At 49.2% G+C, this 14,475-nt stretch overlaps 1 protein-coding gene across 2 annotated transcripts in view; it reads right to left on the bottom strand.

Annotated features, from left to right (window-relative positions):
• The window catches only part of SETD2 (SET domain containing 2, histone lysine methyltransferase), a 51,504-nt gene that overhangs the window by 14,735 nt on the left and 22,294 nt on the right, over nucleotides 1-14,475 (bottom strand). For both annotated transcript variants that reach the window (XM_051806047.1, XM_051806048.1), the window contains exons 9-13: nucleotides 13,619-13,745; nucleotides 11,762-11,896; nucleotides 10,835-10,963; nucleotides 8,744-9,388; nucleotides 134-182 (exon numbers count right to left, since the gene is read on the bottom strand). In XM_051806047.1, coding sequence (XP_051662007.1) covers nucleotides 134-182; nucleotides 8,744-9,388; nucleotides 10,835-10,963; nucleotides 11,762-11,896; nucleotides 13,619-13,745 — 1,085 coding nt within the window. The remainder of the gene's footprint in view (nucleotides 1-133; nucleotides 183-8,743; nucleotides 9,389-10,834; nucleotides 10,964-11,761; nucleotides 11,897-13,618; nucleotides 13,746-14,475) is intronic.

The raw sequence follows: 14,475 nt of genomic DNA, 5'->3' as shown, positions 1-14,475 counted from the left end.
ACCGCCCCCTGCTCAGACGATTCCGAGGAGCAGGAATGCTGAGTTGTGAAGGCAGAGCATCCCTGGACATCCCAAACTGGGAAAATGAAGTGGTTTGAGGGGAGCAGAGCGATGGGGAGAGGGGAGGACGTACCACTGCTCTCCTTCTCCGCCTGGCTCTTCTTCGGGATGCGATACACCTCCTGTGGGAAAGCCACAAGCAGGGTCAGGCTCCAGCTACTCCCAAAAGCAACCCAAATATCTACAGAGCTACAGAAATCATCACATAAACCATGAATTTATGAGAAACCATCCAAAAAAAGTGTCTCTGGAAGGGAAGTTCCCATTTTAGGCAAATTAGCCAGGTGCTTTCTATGTATTTCCTCTTTTTCTCTGTGTTTCCTCTGCTCAGTGCCTGATGTTTGATGGATTCAGGTGGAATTTTGGAACAAGAGCTCCATGAGGAGCTGCAGGACCCACACTGGTCACATCCCACCACGGGATACAAACCCCTGGACTTGCAGCTCTGCTGGAACAGCAAAGAAATGATTTCTCCAACTAAAAAAAGCTCCTGTTCAGGTACAAAATTGTGCTTTTCTGCCTCTTATTTGCCAGCCCTGGTGTTCCCACAGAGACTTGGGCCCTGAGCTGGACACTGTCCCCAAACCACATCGTGGTGACATGAGGGTCTTTCACCAGCTCCTCTTGTGGAACTCCATGATCCCTCTGGGACCATTCCAATGGAGATATTCCATGGTTCTGGTTCATCAGCTTGGAGAGAGACACGGTGCTGGTGGCTTTGTCATCTGCTCACCCTTCTCCCATGGAGCATCCCTGGGCTTCTCCCAGTTCCCTCCTCGCTGGGACAGGGTCCACCACGATTCCATGATGTTCCCCATATCCAGTGTGTCCCATGGGAGGAAAACTGCCAGCTCTGAGTAACCCCTTGGACCAAGCTCCTGCTGGAGCTGCTGAGATCAGACACCAACACCCACCACTCTTTGCACAGCAGCAAATTCCACACCCTCTGCTCTTCCAGTTCCAGGGTCCTCAACATGGGAAGGACGTGGAGCTGCTGGAGAGAGTCCAGAGGAGGCCTCAGAGATGCTCCAGGGCTGGAGCCCCTCTGCTCTGGAGCCAGGCTGGGAGAGCTGGGGGGGTTCCCCTGGAGAAGAGAAGGCTCCAGGGAGAGCTGAGAGCCCCTGGCAGGGCCTGAAGGGGCTCCAGGAGAGCTGGAGAGGGACTGGGGACAAGGGATGGAGGGATGGGACACAGGGAATGGCTTCCCACTGCCAGAGGGCAGGGATAGGTGGGATATTGGGAAGGAATTCCTGAGTGAGAGGGTGGGGAGGACGGGAATAGATTTCCCAGAGAAGCTGTGGCTGCCCCTGGATCCCTGGAAGTGTCCAAGGCCAGGCTGGACAGGGCTTGGAGCAACCTGGGCTAGTGGAAGGTGTCCCTGCCCAAGGCAGGGGGTGGCACTGGATGATCCTTAAGGTCCCTGTCAACTCAAACCATTCTGGGATTCTAAAAAAGGGAAGAAGAGCCAGGAATGAGGATTAAAACCTCCCTAAGGTCCAGGTTTAACATCCTCATTAAACCCCACTGGATTACATAGGAACAACTATTCTAATGTCATTTTAACCAACTGTGTCTCCCTAGAACCAAGAAATGAGTTTTATCAGCACCTTTCCATGCTCAGCTGGATTTTTCATTGGAATATTCTGGCACTCAGGGTGTAAATCCCATTTTCTTAGTGATCCTCGTGATCCCACAATCCGTATCCTGAGTTTTCACAGCATTAGTGACTCTCCAAGGACTGGGAGCTTGGACTAAAAAGCTCATTTTTGTTCAATTCCAGCTTTTACCAAAGCCTTGCTCTGTTCCTTTCCTGAAGGAATACAGCAATTCCCAAGAATTCCCAGTTATTTGAGGCAGAACATGATGAACCAGCAGGGAAAAGGAATTCAACCCAAACAAATCAACCCCGAACAATCCGAGGGAGAAAATGTGGAGGATCCCTGAGGGAGCAGCAGCTGCATCCCGAAAAACCACCATTAAATCCTAAAAGAGAAGCTCAGTGTTCTAAAAATAAGGTGTCTTGTGTGGTGTCCTGAGATTCCAGCTTTGCCAGGGAAGGATTTAGGGACCTTGCCTAAAATATCCTTTAATTTGGGGCATGGATGAGGCAGAAGAGGGGAAAAATATGGAATAAACTGTTCCTGGGGGGTGAAATCTGCCCTAGTTGGGTGTTTAAAGCTTTACCTCGACTCCCAGATTTTATATAATATCCTGGGTTTTTTAAATTCCTTGATTTTGGGGGAATTAATTACCTGGGGTCTCCACTGGGCTCATCAACAACGTGTCCACCCCCAGCACTGGATTTAATGACACCCCAGCTTTGAGATTCCCACTTTTTTAGGGAAAAATCCACCTCCCCAAGGGCTAAGAAATTCCATTTTCCTTGAGTGAAATAAAAGAAAGGATAAAAAAACCCCATTGCAGTTTGTTCATGAGGCAAAACCACTTCAAAAGTGCTGCTGAATGTTAAAAAAAAAGGGATTTTGGCCAAGATTTTTGTTTCATAAAAAGGATTTTTTGCTTTTCTGTGGAGCCTCAAAAGCCCCACGTGAGGTTTGAAGCATCTCCAAAGATGAAAGGCTTTAAAATGGTGTAAAAAAAGCTTTTTTTTGGTTGTTCTTATTTATTTGCACGTTTGCTACGGATTAAAGGACCCCGAATGCAGGGGTGTTTTTTAATGAAATGCAGAGAAAGGAGGGAGCAGCTCTGTGTTTGGGGTGGGAAGAGATGCAGGAGGAGCCTATAATTATATATTTATTAATTATATATTAAATTATATATAAAATTATATACAAAATTGTGGAATCATGGAATGGTTTGGGTTGGAAAGAACCTTAAAGCTCATCCAGTTCCACCCCCTGCCATGGGCAGGGACACCTTCCACCAGCCCAGGTTGCTCCAAGCCCCATCCAGCCATAATATATCTATTTATTCTTATTTTTCCATATAGTTCCAGAGCTCTGGATGCCAGAGATTATTTCTCCCCTCCTGTGGGAAGGAGGTGACCACAGGGGCAGGTTCTGAAGCCCCAAAATCATCCCCCAGCAAAGGGGTTTCTCTATTTTTTTCTCTCTGTCCCATATCACCCCCCACCAAAAAAAAAAATCACTCCCAGAGCAGCACATCCATGAAAACGTCCCTGGGGCCTCCCAAGTGCTGTTCCCAGGAGGAAAGGGGTGATGAGGAGCCACCAGCCATGAGATGATGGAGGACAACAGAACGGAGGGAAGAGAAACTACACTAGCCTTCCCAGCTCCTAAAAAGGATTTGTCCCAATAAATAGCAGGATGGGGAACGGGAAACTACTGGGAAAAGGGTCAGTGGGAATAGGAGGAGGATAAGGACCACTTGAGTAAGTGGAATTGGGAATCATGGAACTGCCGCTCCTGCCACGCGTCGCTTTAGGTTCACCAGGACATTGGGGGAACCCATTCCAGGATCCATCCCAACAAACTGGCCAGTCCCAACCAAGGTCCAGGAAGCCCAAAATCCAAGAGAATTACGAGCAGGGAGTGAGCTCTGTCCTGTTGGGGAGCAATTCCAGCTTCACCCAACGGCTCCGGAGCCTCCAGTGTCCGTCTGGGAAGACGGAACAGCAGAGGCTTTGAACCAGCAATAAACACGGGAATATGTCAGGATTGCTCCATGAAAACCAGATGCTGGTCAAGCCAGGCCGGGGAAACTCCCAAGAAAAGCCTGTTTTATTTTTGGAAACGGAAGCTGCTGGCTCGGAGCTGCCCAGCCCCTAAATCAATCCTAACGGGCTCCAAATGGCTCCCGAGATTCCAGCACGGCTTTGAAGGGACTGCACGGAAAATGAGAGGCAGAAAGCGAAGTGACACGAGTCTGGTAGTAACAAAAGGAGGAGGGAAGAGGGATTTGGGCTCTCCAGCTGCAGGGACAAACCACCCTCGGGTTGGGAAAGGGAAAAGAGCGGCAGGACGGACTCAAGACTCAACGGATGCAGCGGAAGGAAAGGAAGTTGTGCCTCCATGGAACCTTCTCCACAAATCTGTCCCTCAGCTGCCAGTTATCCCTGACTTAACGGCTGGAGTTAATGATCCTAGAGATCTTTTCCAATCTTAAGGATTCCATGATTCCATCCCCTGATTCTATGAACTTCTGTTGACTTTTGAAGGAACATCACGTGACCGAATCCATCCCCTTCCAGGCTGGATCCTCTTCCTTCCCTTCCTCCCTCCTGCTCCTCTCCTCTCTTCCCTCTGCAGCTCCAGCAGAATCCCAAGGGACGGAGGAGAGCAAGAGGAAGGACTTAATGCCACGAGATCCCTGCTTGGAGGCCAAAGAACCCCACCACAAACAACGGCCTGGCCGCTCCCCAGTCCCATTGTTTTCCCAAACTATTTCTTGCTCTAAGTCACAACGAATTGTAAGATTCCCAATTAAAACACGGGACGTGCGTGCCGGAGACAAAGCCAGGAACCGCGGGATGGCTTCACTGGGAAGAGGATGGGCAAGAGGAGCTTCACAGGACTGTCCTACCAAGACAAGTCAGGATGTGACTTGGGAAGAGCATCTCAGGGGAAGATGTATCTTGGCTGGCCTGGACCACCCAAACCCTGTTGTCCATTTCCAGACTGAAACGGCCTCCAAGGGAGGTTTAGGTTGGATATTGGGAAGATTCCTTCATGGAAGAAGGCTGTCCAGCCCTGGCACAGGCTGGAATCCCCACCCCTGGAGGGATTTCAAAGCCCTGTGGATGTGGCACTTGAGGACACGGGTCAGTGGTGGCCTTGGCAGTGCTGGGGGACGGTTGAAGTTGATGGTCCAAGAAGGTTTTTCCAGCCCTAACAATTCCTTGATCCCACGATTCTTAAGCCCTCAGATGGGTGTTTCCATGGCACAGAGAAAGCCCACCCTGGCCAGAGTCGGGGTGACAACTCGGCCTCAACCTCCAAGTCACTGCAAAACACGAGGCCAAAGTGTCCAACTGAGACCTTCTGCACCCAAGGGTGGCTCTTCCACAAGATTTTTCTTAAACTCAAGACCTTCTCCACCTCCTAAGGACAGGGGTTGTGGATCCTCTGATCCACAACTCCTCCCTGCCCCTTCCCAGCAGGTGAGGGGCCTCCTCTGCCCCCTCAGGGGTGGGAGAAGATTCCCAAAGCTCTGTCCCACCTGAGGCAGAGCCCAAACGTGTCCTCCTGTCCCTCAACCTCAACTGCTCAAACCTCAGCCCTCAAAAGGATGTTGAGAGAACCTCCCCAGGCTTGGTCCTACAGCTTGTCCTGGTGATTCCAAGAGGGTGGAGCACCAGGTCTGGTGGCCACGTGTCACCTCCACCATGGATGTGTCGGCACGGATCGGCCCCTGGAGCCTTACCTGAGCGCAATCCTCCGGCTGGAGCGGGCTAAGGGACCTGGAAGAACCACGTTGAACCACCACCTGTGCCCTCACCGGGTTGTGCCCCACTGGGAGTGAGTTTTGAGCCTGGGAGAAGCCGTGGGGCGCTTCCCTGGACAGCGGGAACGGCGCCCACGAGCCCAGGCTGGAAACTCATCCCGCCGGGAATGTCAGTGTGTGTCGTGCCGGGTGTGTGGGAACGGCCAACACTCCTCGCTACGGAGTGCTGGAGCCCTGGAAGGACTTACAAGTCCTGTGTGTAGAGGTAGAGAAAAAAAGAGCTCACTTAATCCTTTCATGCCAGGAGTCGGGATTTTCCCGGAGCGACGTCCATTGCCGGCAATGGACGCACCAAAATAACGTCGGCATCCCCGAGTTAACCACCTCTGTCCTCCTGGCACCTATCACACTGCCATGCATCAGCCAGCTTCCCAACCATCTTCCCGGTTCTTCACGCTATGGCCTCTCCCTTCTTCCACACGGAGTTGAGGAAAGGAGACACATGGGGAGCTCCAGGCTGCCCTGAGAAGCTGGATGGAAACGGTGGAAATTACAAGGGGATCATCAGCAAGACTGGAGAGGACGTTTCAGATCCCCCCCACCCCGCCCCAGCCAACGGCAGATGTTCCACCACTCCAGGAAAACCAGCTTTTAAAAAGCTTGGATGTGCTGGAAAAGGCACCTGGGGGTGAGTTATCCATCCCCGTTCCACCTAAAGTGCTTCCAGCCTGGGCTTGTCTTTTAGACATTGGCACCTGGGCCTCATCAGGTGAGTGTTGGACAGAAGCAGTTAACTCTTAGAGCCACGAAAAAATCCAGGACACAGTAAATTCCCAGCTCACAGATTCCCTACGAGTGTTTTACGGGAGAGAAACGAGTTGTCACAACCCCAGGTCAGGATTCTGTGGGTTTTTTTGGGATGGATTTGCTGGGATTACACAAGCTCATGAGATCCAACCCCATCCCTACAACCAGACCATCACTGCAATGACCTGAATTAATTAAACACACAGAGAGGATGGGAATCCACACTTAAAACTGGGAATGTGTCGGGATTCCACAGCCCAATCCTGGCCTCCAGCAAAGCTCTGCAGACACCAAGGCTGAGCTTCCCCAAGCTCGAGAGAAAACCCAAATCTCGGGGTTTAACCATCAGGTTCAACTTGGTTTCAAACCAACGTTTTGAAGGAATTTTGTGACACTTCCCACATTTTGTTAGTGGTTTTCAGCAGTTTTTCCGTGCTGGTTCCAAACACTGAGTCTGGATACCCAAAACAAGCCTGAGTGGGCCTGACTTAACTCTAAAACAGGTTGGATTTGTTGACCTTGGAGGTCTTTTCCAACCGCAACAACTCCCTTGGCAACGGTTGGAAAAGGACTTTTTTCCAGCTCCTCCATAAATTCAACCTGACAGCGTCGCTTTGATGAGAAAACCACATCAACATCAAGAGCCTACAAATTAAAATCTGGGAAATGATCCACTTGGGAAAAAAGAGGGGGGAAAGAACCAAAGCACAACCCAGCTTCTCTAGAGAAACATATTTGAGTTGTCTCCCTTCTTCCCCCACTGACACTCAGGGCCCAAATGATGGCTCTCAAAATGTTCAAGAGCCTCTGATTCTTCTGGAAAATTCAGATTAAGGTAAAATTCCCCTTAAGTCTCCCCCATTTATAAATCCTGATGTTTGTAGCTCCCAAGCAGAGGTCCAGGAGTTCAGAGCTCCTGAGGTCTCCTCCGTCTGCGCTGCACAATTAACGCCCGTTATTTTTAATTAACCTCTTTGAATCAATGCTCATTATCAAACTCGAGGGGTAAATGGACTCTTTAGCTCTGTGATGCCTCATTTGATGCTTTAAACTCCTGCCAATAATTAAAGCTGGGCTGATGGTTGATTAAGGGAAGGGCAGGAGACCCTCCAAGGCCTGTCCCGAGCCCACCCGATGACGGAAGCATGGCAGCACCTTGGATTCCTGCTGGATCCTCAGCAACCACTGTTTTTATGCTCATTAAAGAGGTTCCCACTCCTCATGCTCTTGGATATAAGGAATTTAAGATAATATATGGGATATAATCCGACAGAAGCAGCAGATGAGTGGAGAGTTTCCAAAGGTCTGAAGAAACCCAGGAAATGTGGGAAGCTTAGAGTGGCAACTTGGATCCATAGAGCCATGGAATGGTTTGGGATGGAAGGGAACTTAAGGATCATCCAGTGCCACCCCCTTGCCATGGGCAGGGACACCTTTCACTAGCCCAGGTTGCTCCAACCTGGCCTTGGACACTTCCAGGGATGGAGCAGCCACACTTCCTCTGGGAAATCCATTCCAGTCCCTCCCCACCGTCACAGTCAAGAATTCCTTCCCCATATCCCACCTAAACTAAATCCCTCATCTTTTAATTTAAAACCGTTAGTGGAACCTCACCCTAAAAGCTGTTGGCTGAAGATCAAGTGGCCAAGTTGGCCACCTCCAGGACAAGGACACGAATCCAGAGGAGCCACCAAGCCCTTCTCTTAAGAACTTTCTGCTCAAGGAAGACTTTGATGGGAATGAAACCGCTCAGGTCTCAAATAACACCCCAAATCCGGGCGTTTCCCTGATCCAAACACCAACTGCAAACACCCAGCACGGCCTTCAAGGGAACGCAACGTGGCCAAGAGACCCACTTCTGGAGGTTCCAGAATGCAGATGGAAAGCAGATGTTAAGAGGACAAGAAATGCTGAGAATGTTCAGATCATGGAATTCAGAGAATCCTGGAATGGTTCAAAGATTGGGGGGGACCTTCAGGATCATCTTGTTCCACCCCTTGCCATGGGCAGGGACACCTTCCACTAGCCCAGGTTGCTCCAACCTGGCCTTGGACACTTCCAGAGATCAGGCATTTGGGAGGAGCCTCGAACACTTCCAGGGATGGAATTTAGGAGCAGACAGTCCATCAATTTACTTCGACATTGAGGGATTTGCCCACTTCCACCCAAAATGCTCATGGCACTATCTCCAGCCTCTTTTCCCGATGGGATGAGAAGGGAATCTCAATCCCTCAGAGCTGCCCTTTCCCTGAACAGCCTAACAAACAACAGGATAACCATCTTTGTGTTCCCAAACCAAACTATCTCCTGATTCCAGCATCCAACACCTGGAATTCTACTGCAAGTCACACACTGAGCAACCAGAGGATCTACATAGAAAGCACTTTTTGTGTAGAAAAGGCAATTTTAGTTGTCAAACAACTACCAAAAGACATAAAATTCACCCCATTTGCACCCAACCACCAAAACTCCACATTTTTCTCAGGAAGTTGGAGCCGGAGGTGCCTCTTACCTTGAGCTCCTTCCAGCTGTCGAGCAGCCTGGTGGCCAAGTCGCTCACATCCACGATTTTATCCGTTTGCTCCTGGCTCCTCTCGCTCTCCACGTCGGACACGCCCTCCTCCTCATCCTGGGACGGCGTCTCCATGGCCATGGGCTCCTCCAGCTTCGCCCCGTTGCTCTCCTTGGCCTCGGCTTCGGGCTCAGCCTCCAGCTCCACAGGCTGGGCTTTGCTGCTCTCCACGGGCGCGTCCGCGGCGGCTTTGACCTCCTGCTGCTGCTGCTGCTGCTCCTCCGGCGCCTCCACGGGCGTTCCCTCCAGCTGGTCCAGGTCTTCCTTGCCCTCCTTGCCTTCCAGCTCGCTGGTGGTGTCGGAGATGGCGCTGTCCATGCTGTTCTCGCTGATGATCTTCAGCCTGCGGAACACCAGCTTCTTGGGGGTGTCGGCGTCGCCCTCGGAGCTCTGCTTGGCGCCGATGTCGGGGGTGTTGAGGGGGGTGTGGGCGCGGGACGTGTTCTCGCTGGAGTAGCCGTCGCCCTCGCTGAGCTGCGGCACCGCCGTCTTGGTCTGAGCCCAGCGCTGGATGATGGGCAGCACCTTGCTCTCCTCCAGCATGTTCTTGGTAGGGATGGGCAGCAGCTCCAGGGTCTTCATGATCTAAGGGCAAAGGCAAGCGGGACCTTGTTAAAACCGTCGGGATTTAAAGCTCTGTCCAACCTGGAGTTATTTCCTTTTCTCAGGAAGAACTGACCGAGATTATCACAGAACCCCAGCATGGTTTGGGTTGGATGGATCTTAGGGCTCATCTCATTCCAACCCCTAGATGGAACCTTCCACTGGCCCAGGTTGCTCCAAGACCTGTCCAGCCTGGCCTTGGACACTTCCAGGGATGGGGCAGCCACAGTTCCTCTGGGAAATTAATTCCAGTCTCTCACCACCCTCACAGGGAAGAATTTGGTGCTATTATCCAATCCAAAATCTAAATACCCAATCTAATCTAACCAGTGATGGTCATAGGCCATAGGTAGGGGATTCAGAAGAATTTCTCCCTGGAAAGGGTGGTCAGGCCTTGGCAGGGGCTGCCCAGGGAGGTTTGGAGTGCCCAGCCCTGGAGGTGTCCCAGGAAGGCCTGGCCATGGCACTCAGTGCTCTGGGCTGAGGGACAAGGTGGGCATCGGGCACAGGGTGGGCTCTGTGACCTTGGAGGGCTTTTCCAACCTTCCAGGGATGGGGCAGCCACAGCTTCTCTGGGCAACAATGACCTGGATTTTAAAGGAATACATCCAACCCACAAAACCCCACCAAAGCTGAACACCGTGACCTCGGAGCAAGTTTCAACGTCTGAAGTTGGGGTGGGTCCCACCTATCCCAAAACAAGAAATCACAGCAGTCACAGACTCAGAATGGTTTGGGTTGGAAGGGACCTTAAAGCTCATCCAGTCCCACCCCCTGCATGGGCATGGATACATTGCACTATCCTGGATTGCCCCAAGCCCCATCCAAACTGCCCAGAACCTTCTTGTAGAATCATCTTTAAGAAAGGAACTTGCAGGTGTTTCTTGCCATACAATCCCAAATTTCTTATGGAAAACAGAAACATTCCAGTTCCACTTCAGACCACCAATACCTCAAATTGCCTGTGCTTTGGCACAGGGATATAAAGGAAATAAAGCACAGGGAATAAACAGCAACAGTCTTTAAGTCTGGCTTATGAAATCCAACTCAGGAATCTAAGAAAACCACAGGAGCAAATTCCTTCCATTAATTAAGGATCTGCCTCAGGGCAGAAGTTCCAGGGCTGGAGTTCTGAGGTACCTGAGTCTGTTTCCATGAACACTTGGCACAAATTTGCATTTCAAAAAACAAAAGGCAAAGAAAATCCTGGTGATTCTGAGCTGCTAAAAACCTTCACGGAAAGGGCTGTCCAGCCCTGGCCCAGCTGGAGTCCCCATTCCTGGAGGGATTTAACAGCCCTGTGGATGTGGCTGGGACATGGGTCAGTGGCAGCCTTGGCCGTGCTGGGGGAGGGTTGGACTTGATCTTAAAGGCCTTTTCCCACCTCAGTGGTTCTATGAAAGCTCCAAATCCCATGGAATTACCGACCTCCAGCTGCAGCTTCAGGTTGTTGGCGGTGCTGCCTCTGCCATCGCCCAGCTCCGTCATCCAGATCCAGAGCAGGGACAGGCCGTGGCACTCCAGGAACGACTTCAGGCAGGACTGGGAGTGCGTGTTCTGGAGGAGCCAAAGTTAGAGAGAGGCCATGGGAATGCCCAGAGACTCCCAGGAAAAAAAACCCCTTCGATTTCCATGGGATAACACGGCAAACTGCTCCATGGGGAGTATGGAACCCAGTGCAGAGCCAGAACTCGGCACCTGGGCAGGACCAGCCTAATTTAAGTGGCCAAAACTGCTGGATTTGGAGCAGGAACACAACAGCAGGAGCATCATAACCATCACTGGTGGACTGGGGAATAAAACTTCAGGATAACAGAGTGTGGAGCCACTCGGACGAGCTTGGGATGCTGGAACAAGGGCAAGACCCTCCTCCCACCTTCCCCCTGCTTCTCTGAGGATGTGGCTTTAACAGGACACGGATCCCTCCCCTTCCCAGGGCTGCTCCTCCAGGAAGGCCTTCAGGCAGGAGTGGGAGTGCATGTTCTGGAGGAGCCAAGGTTAGAGAGAGTCCATGGGAATGCCCAGAGACTCCCAGGGAAAAATCCCTTCCATGGGATAACACGGCAAACTGCTCCACTGGAGTATGGAACCCAGTGCAGAGCCAGAACTCGGCACCTGGGCAGGTCCAGCCTAATTTAAGTGGCCAAAACTGCTGGATTTGGAGCAGGAACACAACAGCAGGAGCATCATAACCATTATCTGGGGAATAAATTTAAGGATAACAGTGTGGAGCTGCTCGGTGGAGCTTGGAATGCCGGAACAAGGGCGGGTCCCTCCTCCCACATTCCCCTTCCCCCTCTGAGGATGTGGTTTTAACAGGACACGGATCCCTCCCTTCCCAGGGCTGCTCCTCACCTGGATGAGTTTGAGGCAGGTGAGTTTCTGCTCCAGGGTTTCGATCCGGACCATGAGCCGGGACAAGCTGAGCACCTGGTTTTTGTCGGACAGACCTTCCCCGTTCTCCAGCAGCGCCTCCAGCTCCCCGTCCACCTGCCCCAGGCGAAGGAAAACACCCCTCAGGCCTCGGCCCACCCCAGGGGATGGAATTCCTGACTCCAGATTCCATCTTCCCTAGGGAGTGGCACTTTTTAGCTCTATAAATCCAACGCTGCCCGGAGGAAATTCCAGGTGGTTGCACCAAAACGCTCCCAAAAATGTGTTTATCTTTTTAGGCAGGAAAACAAACATGCACTGAGAAATTATCCTTAATCACAGATCAAATTTACCTTTTATAACCTTTGTGAACTGTACAAATTATTCTTTAAAAATTATCCTTAATTGCAGATCAAATTTACTTCTTTATAACCTTTAGAAATTGTATCAATTCTTTATAAACTACCTTTAATTGCAGATCAAATTTACGTCTTTATAACCTTTAGGAATTGTATCAATGCTTTATAAACTACCTTTAATTGCAGATCGAATTTACTTTTTTATAACCTATATTAATTGCATACATTCTTTATAAACCTATATTAATTTATAGATAAACTATAAATGACTTATGATCTTCAAAATCAGAGGAAAACTCCTTTCCATGTGGACAACCTTTGTTATTTAGCCCCTGATCAGTGTTTTAAAACACCTTATATTTATATAACAATGCATAATAATATTTATTTAATTCTATATTTATCTTATATTACATTTATATGTTATATTTATATATTATACTTATATATTATAGTTATGTATTTATAAATGTAAAATATAATAATAATAGCAATAATAAATTTAAATTTATAAATTATTTCCTGGCTTCCCTCACTCCCTGATCCAGTAAACAAAAAACCTGCCTTTTTTAAACAGAGCTTCTCCCAAAAAAACCCTGGGAATAAATCTTATCTATAGGAATAGGGGCTTATATCTTCAAGGAGAGAATAATTACAACTTGGAGGAATTAAAAAAGAGCCTCTGCAGGTTCTTTCAGGAGTTTTCACCCAAAAAAACCTCCTTTTCAGTGCTTTGCTCTGGATTCTCCACAGTTTTTCCACATTATGGGAACACATCCCTGCAATTCCATGCATTGCCTTTAAGCCAAAGGAATTGGGAGACTCAAATTCCACCTGGAAAGGGGAAAACTCTGTGTCCTCCCAGCTGCCAAATTTCAGGGAATGTCCTGAATCCTGAGGCCAAGATTGTTCATCTTTCACCGATGGTTAAAAAATCATGGAAAACAAACCAAATCTTAAAAGCCACGTGGAATTTAGTGGATTTTAGTTATGGATGAGCAGATACTGGACCTGTGGAAGCCTCTCTTGGGTGGAGCTTTGGGATAAATAACAGAGTGAAAGAAAACATGGATTTAACTAAAGATCCAAGAAAAGCCCCAAGTATTGAGGGACCTCGTGAAACAAAATCCATAGAGTTGGAAAAGACCTCCAAGAGCATCAAGTCCAACCTTTGATGACACATCCATGGAAAAGCCTGACCCCTGGGGTCCTCAGGAGTCCTGTTTTCCCAGGGAACAGGCGACAGGACGAGAGGAAACAGCCTCAAGTTGCACCAGGGAAGGTTTAAGTTGGATATTGGGAAAATTCCTTCATGGAAAGGGTTGTCCAGTGGTGGCGTCGCCGCCATTCCTGGTGGGATTGAACAGCTCTGCGGACGTGGCACTTGGGGACACGGTTCAGGAATGGCCTTGCCAGCCTGGGTTTGGTGATCCTGGAGGGTTTTCCCGAGCTCCAGGATTCCTGGGAGCACCAGACTCACCGAGTCCTTTTTCCGGGAGCGTTCCTTCTTCATCTTCCCTCCGGCCGCTCGGATGCTCACCCTGTTCTCCCCTCCCAGGTACCCCCGGCAGTTGGAGGAGCCACAGAAACATTTCTGAGCCTCTTTGCTGGGGGAGGGGACACAAAACTCAGTTTAATCCCACCTCAATTCCACCCCCAGCCAGTTTTCCACCCGGTTTTCAGAGCATCCTCAGGAGAAATGGGAATGTCCCTGCATGGAAAAGCCTTTCAGGGCACTGAATATTCAAATCCAGCCTTTATTCCTTACAGAACTCCCATGAGCCCATGTTGTTTCAGCTGGAAAACAAAGCCTGGGGCACTTCCAGGCCAAGATCCAAGAACCAGAAAGGAAAAGGTGGAGCTGGGGGGTCTGAAAGCCTCTTATCCCACATGGAAATCAATATATTCCTTCTCCTAAGGAATATATAATCAGGATTATATATCCACTAGGAAAGGTTTGCATTTTACAGCGTTTTATAGCTCATTTCTCATATTTTATAGCTCAAAACCATATAAAACAGAGAATAAAGAATGAGCTGAGGATTCACGGAAACAGCAAAATTCACAGGGAATTTTTTTTTTACCTGGATGTACAGCCATGGAGAATAAATATAATAATTATAAATAAAATTAATTTGATAAATCGATATATAAATGTATATATTTATATATTGATATATTATATATAAATTAATATAATAATTATAATGGTAAATCTAATAAATTCTATTATCTTCAGGACATTTTTCCCAAACCTCTGTTAACTCCTACTTGAAATATCACCCACTTCAAACTATATTCCATAATTCCTTGGGAGAATGTGCAGAATCCACTGGA

The sequence above is a fragment of the Manacus candei genome, unplaced genomic scaffold, assembly GCF_025592945.1.
Source record: "Manacus candei isolate 608988 ecotype Guabito, Panama unplaced genomic scaffold, ASM2559294v1 h1tg000066l, whole genome shotgun sequence".
In the NCBI taxonomy this organism is placed as follows: domain Eukaryota; kingdom Metazoa; phylum Chordata; class Aves; order Passeriformes; family Pipridae; genus Manacus; species Manacus candei.
Note: the sequence above shows the minus strand (reverse complement) of the source record. Positions and strands in the feature narration are given on the sequence as shown.